Raw genomic sequence first — 16,412 nt, forward strand, 5'->3', positions numbered from 1 at the left:
TAGGACGCGTTTCCCGCCTTGCGGCGACACCTGAGGAGCGCTGAGGGACCGCGGGCCGCCGCCTGCCCCACCCGCCGCCCGAGCTCCGCCCGCCGTCGCCCCACCTCCCTCCCGTGTGCCGCCGGAGCCGAGGCGGCGGGCAGCCCCGCCACAGCGCGATGAGCTCCGAGTGCAGCAGCTACCTCAACGCTGACAGGGTGCTGGTGAGCGGCTTCAGTTGCCCGCGGGTGGGAGGCGATGCCCGCGCCGTGTACTGCTGCGGCTTCCAGGACGTCAAGTACTGCTGCGATGACCCCCACAGCTTCTTCCCCTACGAGCACAGCTACATGTGGTGGCTCAGGTAGGGAGGGCTACTGTGGGGGCGGGAGAGCCGCGTTGGCCGGGACTTGTCTGTGAGTCTGGTCTGAGGCACTTTAAGACTTCGTGCCCTCGAGGGCAGTGGTAAAGCTGCAGCTGCTGCCGTGAGAGAGTTCTCCTGACACCATGGTGGGTTTGAGGATAGATCTTTCTATTTGCTTCATACTGCTTCCTGGGAGTTTTCTTCCTAGTTTGCTTTTGCCCAGGGAGGTGTTGGGGTCACCGTCCCTGGAGGTGTTCAAGAACTGTGATGTGGCATGGAGGGCTGTGGTCAGGGGGATGGTGGGGTGGGTTTGGGCTGACCTGGAGCCGCTGCAGTCATTTTAGCCACCTTGTCTCCACAGCGCTGCTCTGGAGGTGCGCAGCCTAGAGCTGAGTGCTCAAGGTGCAGGGCAATGTTTTACTCAGTGGCAAAATGATGCCTTCAGTCTTGGCCTCAAAATCCTTCAGTTTGATGGCAAGCATCAGATGTCTGCAGATGTCCATGGTTCTTGCTGCAGGTTGACACTGATTTTATTGAACTGTCACTCAGACTTTTCTCTCAAGTTCAGAACTGGCAGTTCTGAGTTTATTTTTAGCTACTTTGTGTATGTCGAAAGTCATCGGCATTGCTTTAGACCACTTGCTTGGTTTTCTGAGAGTTGTCTGGCACTCCTTGCCTTCATAGTGTTTAATTGCTTGGAAAAGAGGCTCAGGATCAGATCTGCCGGTTGACATGTCCTAGACTCCATCAGGTTGGTGAGGTGGTACTGTCTCCTTACAACGGTGCTCACTGCTTTACACAAGTTTGTGACTGGAAAAACAGCTTCTTGAGGCTAGAAAATGTAGGAAGGTGGCTGGGGATGGCAGCCCCACCAGCAAGGGACCTGGCCATTGATTCCAGGTGGAATGAGCAGGGCAGGCCTGGCTGTGGTGGGCTAGGCACAGTAGCCAGGGTCAGACACAACCCTGCAACTGCTGGACAAGTCCACAGCTGTGGTGCATGCCCAAGGGCAAGCTGGAAAGTCAAGTGAGGAGTTCAGGGGTACATCTGGAGATGGTAACCAGTCAGGCATAGGCCACTGGTTCCTACTAGGCATGTCCATGGTCAAATCAGGAGGTAAATTTGTGAGCAAGCACCTGGATGCATGGATCTGTGGCCAAGTGCAGAGTAAGAGCTTCACTTTGAAGTAGCTCATTAGGGAAGAAGGAGCAGCCCTCAGAACTCTTCCAAAGGGATCCAGCTGTGCAAGTTTGGCCCTGAGCTTGAGCACTCAAGGCCTTGATGCTGTGTTTATCTCTTGGTTTAGTGGTCTTAACTAGTCTTTTCATAGACCTTTGTGCTGCCCATGTGGAAGTCAGGCGTACTAGTCTGTAGTTCCTGGGTTCCCCTCTTGAGCCCTATGTTAGGCTGGAGTTGCATTCCCAGTCCACCTGTCCTTTGGCAGTGGCCTCATGTTGCATGCCTTGGCCAGCAGTCCTGCAAATTCATATGAGAATTTCTTCAGTGCTTTGCTATCCAGTGCTGTGGAGTTGCATTCATTTAACCTGTCTAATATCGTCTGGTTTGTCTGATGCTAAATCTGAGAATCTCCCAAGTATCCTCATCTGTGAAGAATGATACAGAATTACTCAGCTTCCCTGCTGTGTGATTGACGTCCTTAAGTGTGCTTTTTATACTTTTCTCATCAAATAGCCATGTTGCTTTAACTTTAGATGGTATAATTTTTGGATAGTCTGAACATTTTGGCCACAGGAACCCTTTTTAAAATGGGAGAACAGAAAAATGAAATTTAAAAATCATGCTCCTGCACTGGGATTGGATAGGACAGTGAAGGCATATAAAGCATCATTTTCAGAAAGTACCTCAAAGAACAAAATCCTATGAAAGCCTTTAATGAAGCACCTTTTTGAAGATCTCACAGAGATCTTTTAGGTTCTGAGAAGTGACTGCTAAGTCTTTATCTGGGCAAAGTTATCACAACTTTGGACTATGATTTTGATACTTTAGTATTCATTCCCTTTTTCAGTAGGATGGTTCTAAGCTACTGTAGTCAAATTCTGCCGTAACTGTCCTGTGTGAACTGAAGTGAATAAATGCGATATACCTCTAAGCGAAGTCACTGAATGGTTAGTGCTGAAAGCTGGTCTCACAAGTGCTTTCCCAGTAGCAAATCAAATGACAGTTTTTACTTAGACACTACACTGGAAGCTGTACATTCTATTAGGACCTTGAAAACTAAATGTTTGCACATAATGATTCCATTAGGTGCTTAAAGAAAACGTAAGTAACGTTTCTTTCAGTGTTTTGGTGATCACTACGTTGCCTTCACTTCAGACTGCTGCCTACATCAGAATGTAACAACTACATAACTGATTAACTCTTCAAAATAATTCTAAATAAATCTTCAAATGATTCTTACAGCTTATGAGGGCACAGATTTAAAACTTCAGGAATTAGCCAAAGCCAGCCAAGGTAAGTCTTTAGGCTGAGACTACTGAGGATGGGAAGGAAGTTGCAAGATCCTCTGGGGTAACTGTTGCAAGCTTTTCTTTGCTCCAGAGCTTGCAATTTCTTATCCTGCATCTTCCCCTGCTTGACTTATTAATTTGAAAGCAATGGCTGAAGGTACCATGAAGTGGTTGGTGCTATCTTGGGGATTACTGCTGTTTGACACACACGAGTTTCTGTTTCTGGCAGCTATTGTGTACTTGTGTTTTTCCTGCTGTGGGAGACACATTGCCAGACCACTTGGCAGCTAGCTCTGATGGAAGCAGTTCCCGAAGAAACCTTCAGCCTGGGCAAACTGAAGCAATTGCCTCTTACAGGCCTTTTAGGGTTTTTTCATTGTTTTCTCCAAATCAATACTGTCTGAATGATGTTTAGAACTATATACTGCACTTTGTGAAAATGAGTCCTCTTTTCCCTGGCCACTCCTGAAAAACTGATCTTTGAAAAGTGTTCCCTAACACTTGTACTAGGAGCTGCTGCACAATCAGAAATTGATCTTCAAGCAACACTGATATTTCATACTTCTGAACATTTTTATCTACAATATTAGTAATTTCCTGGCTACCCTTTCATTTGCTGGCACTTATGATCAAATAACTTTTTTTTTAGTTAGTGATGTAGGTTCCCTTTCTACCTTTCTGGATAGGCTGATCTCAGTGAAGAAAAGCGAAGGATGCTTTTTGAATGAAGCCAGACACGAATGGAGCAGGAAAGGGAACATGAGCAAAAAGATGGATAGAATTCACCAGAAGGCTGCAAAGCTTCTGAAACCACCAAAAAAAAAAACAAAAAAAAACCAGAAACCCAACAGATGCTACAAAACACCAGTGAGCAAAGCACTGAACAGCTTACCCTTCAGAGCAATGCACTGTGTGTCTACCTGCAGTAACTGCGACATCTGCTTTACCTCTGAAACTGGGTGAAAAGGGAGCAGTGCTGGGCAGGTGAAACTTGTACTGAGCTGTGATGCTGTTGGCTTCAATCAGTAACCTTTTGTTTTAAAGTCTTAGGATTATTGTGCTACTGCTCAAATAAGTTGATTTTGCAAATGATATGGCTTCTTTCACAATCAAACAGCATTACAATATCCACTCCAAATCCATATATCTTGTAAGCTTCATATAGTATTATTTATTTTACTAAAACTCAGGCAGGCTGAGTGTAGCTGTTCAAGATGCTTAATGAATATTTGTTGAGCCACAGTGCCATTCTGATCTAGGCAGGCTTTGCTTAGCTGAGTAGATCTTTGGGCGTTTGTTTTGACTTTCCAAAAAAGCAAGTCTTTTGTTTCTGTTTGCTGGTCTGTTGTTAATGTGCTGGCTTTGCAAGTATAACATACAGTGCATCACTGCAACAGTGGTATTAGGAACATTTGTTTCACTCAGATCCAGATGACTCATGAGCTTCCTTTTAATCTTGCTGTGGACGTACTGCATCTGCTTAGCTAATATTTAAACTGTTCCTGGCTGCTGTTGGTGTGGATGGATTAGTTTTAAGGACTAAAAATAGCAATAGGTGTCTGAGCCTCTGCTGAAAGTGTTGATGACCTTCAGAGCAGCAATCTGGACAGCAGCAGAGGGAGCTGTGGGATCCTGCGGGCAGTGCAGCTTCAGCTCATATAGCCTCTGGCTGTGCAGGTGTGTGGCAGTGCTGCACGTGTGCATCTGGCACTGTGAAACAGCAGTCAGTAGTATCTGTGGCATGCCTGCATTGTTGTATGTAGTCTTAGGAGAGTTTTCTTCTGTCAAGCTTACCACTGCTCACGTTCTAAGTTGTGTAAATGCTGTCAGGATTCCTTTAAGGACTTTGTAGCTGTTCTTATGCTAGAATATTGTTTTGAGGGTGGATAGGTTATCAGTGCTACTAAGGCCACAGCTTTGGACAAGAGCAGCTTCTTAGTTTCCAACTAAATGTCTGTGCTACCTGAAGACTGATCTTGAAAGTGCAACCTGAGACCTGTGGACCTTAAACACCCACTGCTTAAAGTAAAGATACGAGGATGATGAAATGCTTTTTAACAAAGCATTTCTAGATGGATATGCAGCACCATAGTAATCCCTGTGTAAGTCAGAGGACTTACTGAAGGGCTATCTTTATTTTCAGGGAAAGGTAATCATTAAAATGATGGCTTTTCTGGTATTTTGAGAACTGTCTTAATTAAAATAAGAAAAAGTACCGCTGTCTTAAGATGCTTCAGTGCTCAGAGCTATGGAAGGCATTATAAATTCCCATGAGTTAATTCAGTCACTGAAGAAACAACCCCTACTCTTGAACTTTAACACAGAATTAACCATTAAGAAATGAATATTAGATTCTAAGAGGGCTGTTAGCTTCAGCGCATCGAAAACAATCTGGTATTAAAAAAATGTTTAAAAGCAGTACATACAAACTGTCTCAATTTGGGTTGGTTTAGGAAGTGAAATCTAGAATTTTGTGGTGACAATTTCCATGTTTTGGTAAGATCTTCTCACACTGCTGCTGCTTGGCAAACATTTTTAGTGGTGTGTAACCGTTTATGTAACCTACAAGTCTTTGACTTGTAGTAGGAAGTATGAGAGTTCTCCAGGAACTACTTTTCTTTCCTATGCTTTGTGTGGTATAAACAGTAACTTGCACAAGTTCTTTAATGATAATGCTAGTGTGTTGTGCTGTGCAATGCACAGCTGTGCTGCTTAATGGCATCTTCTGCCTCTGCTTGGAGGAGACCTACAATTGAACTAACAGATGCCTGAACAAAAATAATATATATTATAATAAATAGATACCTGATTTATTCTGATGTTTTATTATTTTATCTTTAGAACAGCTAACTCTGCTTAGCATTTGGATTGGCATTGATATATTTGTCCTGCACTGCACACTGTAATTTGAAAGGAATCTTAGATAAGGGCTCAGAAATGCAAATTGTATGCTCTATTGGAATAGACCCTTTATTCTGGCATGGAAGTTTTTTATTAGGAAAAGGCTTGAACAGAAGGATAGAAATAAGGAAGCTGCTAAAAATGTATGTATGTAAACATACTTTCTTGCTGAATGACTATGGTAGTAGTATAAAGCAGCTTTTATCCTGCAGATGTAGAATCCTGATAAAATCTGTTGATAAAGGTTGCAAAGAGGAGTAACAATGATCACAGTACTTCTCCCTGTTCTACAGAGCTGCTGACAGAACTGAATGTGGCTTGTATTTGTTCTGTTTTTTTATGAACATGTCAGCCTTGGAGAAGTATGTTACAAAGGTGTGCTTTACTCTAGTGCTCAATGCTTTACTCAAATGCTCTAGTTAGCCTTTCTTGCAATGGAAGTGGCAGTTCAGGCTGAAAATACAACTATAATAGTCATAGTTGAGAAAGAGGAACTTAGGCCAATTGCCTGGAGCTCTGGAATTCCTGCGTGTGCATCTGATCTTAGGAGCTTCTTCTACATTGGTCAAAATCCTGTTCAGGAATTGGAAAAATTGGGAGAAATTAATTAAAGAAAAAAAAAAGCAGACAAACAACAACAACAACAAAAACCCACAAAAAACATTAATTTTCTTTTTGAAATGCCTTGACTTTTTTTTACTTTACATTAGTGAAGACTATTACTAACTTTTTCAGTTTCTGCACAGATGAAAATGCTGTACAAAGGCTGTGTATTCTTTAAGCTATACTTTTAATTGGGAAGCACAGGGCACACCTTCTTGAATTTTCCAGCGGCTTACCTGGGAGTGTGCACTGCATTGGAGGAGTCTGATTTCACTGATATAAGTTGCTGTATGAAGTTATTGCTGATTTTCATAAACATTTAAATCACAACATTGACATGAAAAGTCAAAGGGCCTGGTGCTGAACCACTATGTAATCATATTGGCCCTTCTGGGGACAATGAAATAATGCCTCTATATAGGTATGTATATCTATACATACGCTAAGTATTGAGCTTTAAACTTGTGTACAGTAAACACAGACATTCCCACAACTCAGTACGTGTAGCCTGCAGGCATAATTGTGATGTCTATTTTAATGGGTATTCCAGCATGTTTGTACACTTAATTTGTTTGTTTTCTCTCTTAGTATTGGAGCGCTTGTGGGCCTGTCAATAGCAGCGGTGGTCCTGTTTGCTTTTATCATCACTGTGTGTGTTCTCTGTTATTTGTTTATCAGCACAAAGCCACGCAGCAAACTGGATACTGGTTTAAGCTTACAGATGGCAGGTAAGGCCAGTTGTTATTGACATACATTATCTCCTCCACAGTAAAAGCTTTATTTTGGCATCACATACGTTGAAGAATCCAAATACGCATTTTCTCTCTGACATCTCTTCAAAATGATGTTGCATTATCTTGCTGTTTTTTCTACTGAATGAAATCTGTAGTGAACTCAAATGAAAATATTTAGCACAAGCTTCCTCCTTATGAGTGGGAAGGGTGTAAAACTTGATAATACCTATTAAGGATGTAACAAATAAATCCCATTATCAGAAAGAAGCTGAATGAGTTACTTTTAATTTCTTGTTTAAATGCATACATATATAATAATGCTTTCATTCTAGTGATAAGAAGCTCAAAAGAAGTTTTAAATGCATTTTCTTGACAGGGAGGGATCATTCTTTTTTTGTTCCATAACTTTGTTCTGAAACTGTGTGAGCAGCCACCTGCAGAAACAGTGCATGTAGCCTACTGGCATAGGAGAACCAGTGACTGCTTCTGAATGCTTCAGCCAATATTTGTGGCTTAGACTCTAAAGGTCACTAAAAGCTTTGTTTTTCCACTCTTTCAAAGAGGACCTTGTTGGTCAGTTGAATTAACACTTTTTTTGTAAAAGAATTACATATGCAGATTAGCCAGTACAATACAGTATCTACCACCAACAAACATCACTTTAAATTCAAAGTTTTTGCTGGCTCTTAGAGTGCTTCCATACCCGAATGGCAATAGATGATCAGTGAGTTATTGTAATTATAACCTATTGTTTAATAGCAAGCACACAGATTAGTGTTTAACTTAGTCTACTTTATAATAAACTTCCTATACCTTGCTTTGTTTTCCAGAGAAGGCAGGTTTTGGTCTACTTCATAGGGCTCTCAGGAAATGTAGAGTCTTTTGAAGCTATGTAAGCTGAGCTGACATCCAAAGTGAAAGTCACACATTCAGCAAACTGCTACTAATCTGCAAATTGAAAACCTGACACTTATTCTGGAGCAGCGAAAATAGGTTGGGCTACATAGAGAAGCCTAAATAAACTCTTAGGTGGGATGAACAAATAGTCTAGTGAACTCTTATAAGATGACTGTATTCTAATTATAAACTGATTTATACTTCTGAATGCCTAACTATTCAACATTTTTTCTCAAGTCTTCTACAGCAAGTAGAAGAACTTTTAAGCCATTGCCTGGACACCAGTGCTATTTTTCTCCTGGTCTATATTTTTGTGATGGACATATTTGGCATGTGGTAGGCTGGGAAGGAGACAGGTGCATTACACTGCTTCTGCCAAATGCTGCCATCTTTCCTTTATAGACTTGATCCCTGCTGCAAAATCACATCCTGCTGAGGCATTACAGATCTTTCCTTTTTTCCCCAGTGATGGTCCAGTATTCACATTCTGTCTTAGTTTCAGGTGTTAGTACTCAGGATATTGAGAGATCTCTGCTTTTTCCTAACTGCTTCTGTTGCTTTGAGCTTTATTCAGATTGCATTGCTTGTCCTGTTTTCACCTATTATTCTTTTGTGACTGTTCTGAATGCTGATTATTTCACATCCAAACTCTGATAGTTTTAGCTGTTGATGAGGTAGGCTGCCAAAAGCAGAAAGCCTATTGCTTTGCCAAGGATGAGAGGTCTCTGAAAAACTTAAAGGATTTCACTGACAAGCCTGAATGCTTATCTTCATCACTTGGGTTCCTTTTGCATGGAAGTCATGCAAAATCTGAGTCCCTTACAGAATGGCAGGTTAGCTGCTTTTGGGCATAAGGAAAAATGAAAGCTCTCCTGCTCTTTCAGTTCTTTTATTTTTAGCATAATCATCTGTAGGCAATAAAAACAAATTTTAGAAGCTTCAGAATGAGCCTTGGAATGAGAGTTTTACCTGTGAACTCATCTCAGTCTTGCTTTTTCTGAACTTGAGTTATTTTTCCTTTAGGTGGTTTTGTTTTCCTTTTAGCCATAAGCTTTTCTCTGTAAATGGTTCATCCCTTTCAATATGTAGGGAACTAGCACATCCCTAGATTGCAAGTGTTTTAAGGCTGAACTGTTTAGGGAAGATGAGAACTGAGTAAAGATCTAATAGTTTTTGGGAGGGTAGTGGTACCAGTAAGGTAAACAGGCAACAAAGCAGGAATCTTTCTGAAAAGCAAGCATGGTATTTCTTTCCTGCAGAGAAGTATTGTGAGCCTTGTACCACACAATGCTTTGGCATGACTAGATGGAAGGTACTGTGAAGGTAAAAGTGACTGATCCTTTTTGGAAAGGAGTGAGGGTCTGAGAGTTCTGATCTACTCTCATGAATTGGAAGCTTTTCTTACCACTTATTTTAGGAGTCTGACTGCTTGATATGAGTCCTGCTTACACTTCAGCACAGCTACATTAAATAACTCCTCTTGATCTTGATGCTTATTTTTCTAACACAAGAATGCTAGTAACTGCAGCCTCTCAGAGGCCCAGGAATGGAAAGTGAAATGATGGTGCTTTATCCCATCCTCTAACGGTTGTGAAGGAAGATTCCAGGAATTGTTTTTTTCTAGTGCAGTGAGTACATCTATGTATTACTACTTGTAACTAAAGGAAAAATAATACCTTTTATTTTATTAAAAATGCTTTTGTTTTTTCAGATAGTGGAACTAGAGGGGGCTCTATATGTTAAAAAAAAGTAGAGGTACTGGATGAATTCTACGAATGCTGTAAGGAAAAAGGTACAGTAAGGACATCTCATTTTACTGTATCGTATTGATATACATACTCTGCTCTCTTCTGTGTTGGTTGATGCAGTATAGTGTTTGTCAAATGCTGTGATTCCTCATGAGTTTTTAGCTTTCTGAAAAGTGCTAATAGAAGAGTGGGAGACATTGAGTTGCATTCTCACATACCTTATAACTGTCTCTACATATGTGCATACTCCTTTGTGGAGATGTGCCAGAGAAGATTACATTGCCTTGATGCTGTTCTTGCACAGGAAAGTATCTACAGAGATTGGAAGAGTATTTCCAAAGAAATCTCTTGTTTTACTTCTGCACAAATACTAATTCATGAATGCATGCTAAAAAAAAGACTACATTCCCCTGATTCTGTCTGTCCTTTCCCTCATACTGTCTGAGCTGCCCTAGACCTTGCTAAGAAAACAGCCATTTTAAGTTGCCATTCAAAATAAATTCTTCAGGCATTAACTGGTAGGAGTCCTGTGTGACCAAAGGGAAGAGCAGTGAAATACTTGGTTGGTAGTTTAGTCATGTTCTGCTTCTTGGTGATGTTCCTTATGATTGCTGAGTCCAGTCTGATATAGAAATGAACAGGGTTATCATGCAAAAAAATGAAGCCTCATACTGACTTGATTTCTATGCTAAAATCACGTTTAAAGGTCAAACTGCCTATGGCACAGATCATGCAAAATAGTATTTAAAATATACTGCAATACAGAAAAATTGTACTACAGACTTGAGAGGAATTCATGAATAATGCAGATGACTTCAGATGGCATGAAATGTCCATTTCCCTTTCTGCAGGGAGGGTGAAAACTCATGGCTAAGCACCCACGGAATGTAAGAATACATGCCATAGATCAGCATTACCTTTCACGGAAAACTAAGCAAGCCTGTTTGCTCAGCAACTGCTCTTAGATCATCAGGAAAGTAGATGTGTCAGTTCCCTGTCCCTCTTGTACCCTTCAAAAAAAAAAAAGCTACCCTGTGCATTGCAAGTGCAATTGCATCCTTCTTAGTACTCTTATCAGAAGAACAAGTTGCTTGCTCTCCTGCAAATACTTAAGAGTAACAAAACTAATTTTGAAACTTCTAATCCTCCTACATGTTTCCTTTGCAAAATAAGGAAAAAGAAAAAATGCCATAGGAAGACTTAAAATGATCCTGCAGCCATTTATAGCGAGAAAATGCAAAAATATCTGACACGGGTTCTAAGTACTGAGATGAAATCATAGTTCAAGTCTGTGAATGTGGCATTGTTTTCTGTAATGAGTCTCTCATTCCATTGTGCCTAGTTTGCCTGCTTGCTTCCATGTTATGGAGACCGATGTTTACAGAGTGCGATGAAATGTAGCCTGCTACACACTGTTCCTTAAAGGAGGAGAGACACAGGATGGAATTAAAAGGCCAGCTGCAAAGGGCTTCCTTGTATGATTTGAATGTGTATATAATAGGAAGATGAAAAACCTTGAAAGCTTTTTTTATGGATGAATTGTACAATTCTATTTTATTGGCAGAATGAGACTGACTTTATGATAAAGATTCAAAATGCTTGAGATATCTTTCCTGGACTAAAACAAGGAAAACCATGTTCTCAGCCTTTTTGCTTCCAGAACTAGAATAGGGCAGCTGAGAACTTTCAGTGAAAGTGAGAAAGGGGGCAAGATCTTTTTTTAATTTTAGTGAACAGTTAGGTTAAGGATTGGTGGAAAATTCTGGTTCTCTAATTGCTTTTTTTTTTTTGCTTCTGTTTTCATGTTGTCTGTTTGCTGCAGATTTCATGTCTTCACTATTCAGTGATCATCCATAAGTGGCTGCAAACCTTCAACTGTTGTGAGACAGCCACACATGACAGCTAAATGTGACATGCGTACTTCTGCCAAACTTCATATTGATGTTAATGACAGGACCCCCACACTACTGCTGCTTATGTAGCTTACTGTAAGGGAAAGGAGGGGAGCCAGGAAGCTGAAGGCATTCCTTTAAACCTGTTATGATAACTACACAGATTTCGTGATGACAAATAGTAATAAGCCAGACTAATCTCTTTGTCAAGATAATCTTGCCTGTCAGGGAAGTAGGAGCAAGTGGCTGTGACTACACTTCATGAAAACTAGGCAAAAGTCCTCAATGCTCATTCTTAAGTATTTTTATAGGGAAACGTGTTGTAGTACTATCCCAGTTAAATATTAATAGCGTGACTCACAGAATCAAAGAGCGTTGTATGAAATTTATGGATGATACCATTTTGAGAGGGATTGCAAGACTTCGGGGGATAGAACTACCATTCAGCATTATCTCAGTACCTTGGAGAAATGCTCTGAAATCAAAAAGGTGAAATGCATTAAAGATAAAAGCAAAGTGCTTTACTTGTTGAAGTCTTTTTTTTAACCTGCTAGTATTCACCTATCTTGAAATCCAAGATTTTAGACTTCGGGACTTCTGTAGCTGAATTAGCTGAGATTTTCTGGCCAGACTTCAGTGCATACCCATTACTTTTGCCTATCCAGATGAACATCTGCTTCTCAACCTGGCTGTGCCAACAGCTGTTTCATTTTGGAAGCAATCTTGTTTTCATGCACAGTAGTCATTTCTTTGCATATAAGTTTTTAAAATGTAATTTGGAATATTTTTATCCTTCAGGAATAGAGGTGTGCACACTGTCTCGCTAAAAAAAATAGTGAAAAGAAATGTAGTTGAATGTAAGTCTTACTGGTACATTTTTTCAAGAAGCACAGAAATGTTAGATGAACTACTTAGCTAAGACTTTTCATTTTTCTTGTCTTATTTCAGCAGCATTGTGCGTGACGTCTCTATCACATAAAGGAATAAATTCCCTGCTACAAAACAGAGGAACAGAAGCAGATCTGCCCATCCCTTTCCAGAGGAGGCATTTAGTGTTCATAGCTGTACTAATTCCTTTGGGGAGTATAATTCTTCTCATGATAAATATTAGGACTGTGGTTAGATGCTTGGAAGAAGTAATCCCAGTGAAATGAAATACAGTGAGCTGTGTAGTTTGTTCTGGATTTGTTTGTAGGAGTTCCTTAACTCTGGTTTTCAGCAGAAGAAAATCTTCCCCTGTTCAGTCTAATTATTAACTGTGCTGGTTATTTTGCAGTTATGGAAATTCATCCTTCACATGGCGGCTACCAAAATAAGCTGTTGACAGAGCCAAGTGGCTTCAAGAGGTATTTTCTCAGCCACGAGGATAGACTGTGACCCACAAGAACCTTACCAACTCTTCCTGGCTGCTACAATTGCAGCTGATTACAAGACACCGACCTGAGATGCCAACAAGATGCCAGGATGTGCATTTCTGTATGGTTACTGTTGTGGGAAGTATATTTTAATTTGCACCAGCTACTGCTGCTAATTACTTTCATGCAAATTGTTGTCTTATGCTGTGCAATTCCAGTGATATAACAGTTGTCAGGCAGAGCGTAATTTGGTACACCCTGTTGACCAAGCTTTGTTTTAAATTTTCCTTGTGTGCTGTCTTAACATGATGTCTTTGCATCATTAGTATGATCTTTAATCAAGTGTGATGGTTTGGTTCACAAACATGTGAATGCAGTACCTCAATAAAATCTGGCATTCACTTGTGTTGTATTTTCTTAATTCATCACTTTCCCCAACTTAGTTTCCTTGAAGTTATCATAGACCTAGAAATTATTATGATGAGGAAATTCGTTAACAAAATGAAGTTAATTGAAAAAAGTCTGTCAAAGATCAGAAAGGAAAAAATTGATTTTTGCCAATTTTGCTGTCTGGTTTCCTTCGAGGATTCCAACCTTGAGATTCACATAAATATATTCTTAATTTTAAACCAGAAGTCAAATTCTTTTAAAACAAAAGAGGTGATTGAAGTTGTTTAAATTTCATACGAACTTGAATTATAGGTCTTGTGATTTTTAAGTTATAAAGTAGTAAGATTTTGAATGTTGCAAACATGAAAGTCCTTAGTGACCACAAAAGTGTTGTCTACAGATAGAGATAACAAGTTCATATGTCTATACTTGACTATATAGCATGTGTAAAAAAAAAAAAATCTCTGTAAAGAAAGAACCTATCCATGCATCTCCTAGGCCACAAATCTCTCTCCAATATACTAAAATTTACATTTTAGTTACCTTATAGTTTTGCCACTTCCTAATAGCCTTCTCCTTTATTCCTATGCTTTTTTTCCAATATGCATCTTTTACAAAAAACTGTTGAAGAGCTTTGCTTTTGTATACAGAAGAGTACATTTTGATGGCAACAACAAAACAAAGTTGAAATTTATTAGTGGAAACAATGTAAGCACAAATAGCTGCATAAAAATACCATTTTTTACAGTTGATATTTCATGATTCTCTAGCTGAAGAGACACAACTTGTAGGAAACAACAGCTTCATTTTCCCCCTTGCTAAAAAAGAAGCTGGTGTCAATGTAAGGATCATGGGACTATTTTCAACATTGTTGTACTCTATCAACTCCGCTGAGCTGTTACTGAGCCAGTCCAAGCAGCATCACCTGGAGGATTTTGTGGAGGAAATGGGCTAAAGGAGGCTCTGGCATTTGTTGGCTGTGGATGGACCTCTGCACAGGAGTATGGAGGTATTAATGGGCCAGGAATATACTGTATTTCAGAAAGTGACCTCAAAGGGCTTAGCATTGCTCGGGTTGGAAAAGGCTTTAAAGATCATCTAGTCCAACCACAACCTAACCAAACTGCCCCAGCTTTTAACAACCCTCCACTAAATCATGTCCCTGGCTTGGGGATGGGGAAGTTCCTTCATTACTCCACAGCAATGAGAATGTCTCAGTTGTTTTCTTTCAATTCCTCTTTTCCAACCCACTCAGCCTGAGCAGGCCCTACTCAGGCTAAATCTGGTGCAAATGGATTCAATGCCAGGAATTGGCATCCTCAGCTCTGATTAAGGTAGAATCTGTCAGTTCTAAAAGGGTGTGCAGAAGTCTACTTGCCCCCAGGAATAGAGGTGAAGGGGCAGGGGAGAGCAGGAAGATTTATGTTGTCAGTTCTCATGTTTTACATGATCTGGATTCCAGAGATGACACCTTACAATGACTTGGCCCTTTGCCATTATGTCTCTACATTCCCCCTCTCCTATCATGCCGTGTGTAGCAGATACCCTTCATATATACAGGTGAAGACCAAAGAGTACCAAAATGGCTTTGCAAGTAGTTTTCAAATAACTGTGGAAATCAGACCATAGGTCAGAACCATCCTGCCCAAAGTTGTTGCTCAGCCCAAGGAGGAAAGTTCCACATTCTTCTTGTTCCTGATGACTACTTGATTCTGCAAACAAATGTAAGTACTTTTCCCTTAATGAATGCATTGCAAAATGGAATCATTATTTTTTCCCTAAATGCATCAACCACAGAAATTTCAGTAAATTGTGTCTGCTCTTTCTACAACACTGAATCAAAATGTCAAACCACCACAACTCAATTATAGGAGAGGAAATAAAGCAACAGGCTGAATACCAGTCAGTTATTTACAAAATACTTCAAATTGCTACTGCCGTAACTACCTGTGGGAAATGAGAATAGACAAGAGCATAGATTTGGATGTGGGTAAACTGACTCAGAGCAACTTGTTTGCAAAGTTATAGAATTCAAATTTTCACTCCTCCTGGGCTTTATAGATCAGTTGCTTCCTTTGGTCTGTTGCTGTTCTTACTAGAAAGTATTTTAGTTGAGAAGTGAGGGGAGAGAAAGAAAATCAGAACTCACATACTCAGTTTTTAAAACAGGTAGAGGAACTTGTTGTTTTTTGTTTCAATGTCCTTTTTTCTGTACATTTCCATTCTTTAAAAAAAAAAAAATCAGTCATCCCCAAACCCACAGTGGAGACAGTATTGCAGGTGAAGCATTTTTCTTTGCGGTTTTTGAGAAGATATAAATGCCTTGTTTTACTGATGCTGAGAGATAAGGTGCAGTAACTTTAATGTTGCATGAGGTCAGATCTCATTGTTTCATAGTGAATGAAAAGCCAAGTATTTCCAGTAAGGTAAATAAATTTATGAGGGATGCAGCAAACTCAGAATCTCTACAAAGCTACTGGGAGAGACAGCCTGTGAGTGACATGCAAGTGTTTTCCCTCAAGTTCTGATGGGTTTTGGAGTTTCAAGTCTTGGACCTGACTCTTCACTTCACGGCTGATGGGTGGCAGTTGTTTTGAAGGTCCCTCCAGTACATCATAGCTGTAGAGCTTGCTCCACTCGAGGAAAATAATGTTCCTTGGAGGTTGTCTGCTGGTACTGATTCATATTTATCAGCTTGGCAACAGTAAATGAGATGAGGAACTGAAGAGTTCTTGGTAGTAGTAGCATTTCAGTAAAGTAATTTTCTAATTTACTCAGAAGATTACAGTATCTTAAAAACAAAACAACAAAAGTGGTGGTACTGAGCAGTCACTTTGTAGCGTTAATCACGAGATGTGTGGAATAACGCTTTTGCTCACCAAGTAATTGCTAGCTATGAGCCAGTTAAAACAAACAAACAAAAAAGTCATAGAACATTACATTCTGTGTATCTGCATACATATCTTCTCTGGAATAGCATGAGGAAGCATAAAATATTCCAGGACAGAGAATAATTTTTGTGCTAGTTAGGAGTTTAAGTTTATGCTATCTAAAATATATCTCCTATTGTAACAATATTTTTGC

General features: G+C 40.0%; 2 protein-coding genes across 3 annotated transcripts in view; one reads left to right on the forward strand and one right to left on the reverse strand.

The window, feature by feature from the left end:
• The window catches only part of ZCCHC11 (zinc finger CCHC-type containing 11), a 92,650-nt gene that overhangs the window by 70,151 nt on the left and 6,087 nt on the right, over nt 1-16,412 (reverse strand). The window contains exon 4 of the mRNA XM_046944888.1: nt 183-1,816. The gene's annotated coding sequence lies outside the window, so the exon portion shown is untranslated. The remainder of the gene's footprint in view (nt 1-182; nt 1,817-16,412) is intronic.
• FAM159A (family with sequence similarity 159 member A) lies at nt 121-13,339 on the forward strand. Of its 2 annotated transcripts, none has more exons than XM_004936793.5 (3): nt 121-340; nt 6,901-7,040; nt 12,860-13,339. In XM_004936793.5, exons 1-3 carry the CDS (start codon nt 159-161, stop codon nt 12,958-12,960), a joined length of 423 nt encoding a protein of 140 aa, XP_004936850.1. In that variant the 5' UTR covers nt 121-158; the 3' UTR covers nt 12,961-13,339. The 2 variants fall into 2 exon arrangements, with proteins under 2 accessions (XP_004936850.1, XP_040561167.1); XM_040705233.2 differs by lacking the exon at nt 12,860-13,339 and adding an exon at nt 9,655-9,740.

The sequence above is a fragment of the Gallus gallus genome, chromosome 8, assembly GCF_016699485.2.
Source record: "Gallus gallus isolate bGalGal1 chromosome 8, bGalGal1.mat.broiler.GRCg7b, whole genome shotgun sequence".
NCBI classification, from domain to species: Eukaryota; Metazoa; Chordata; class Aves; order Galliformes; family Phasianidae; genus Gallus; species Gallus gallus.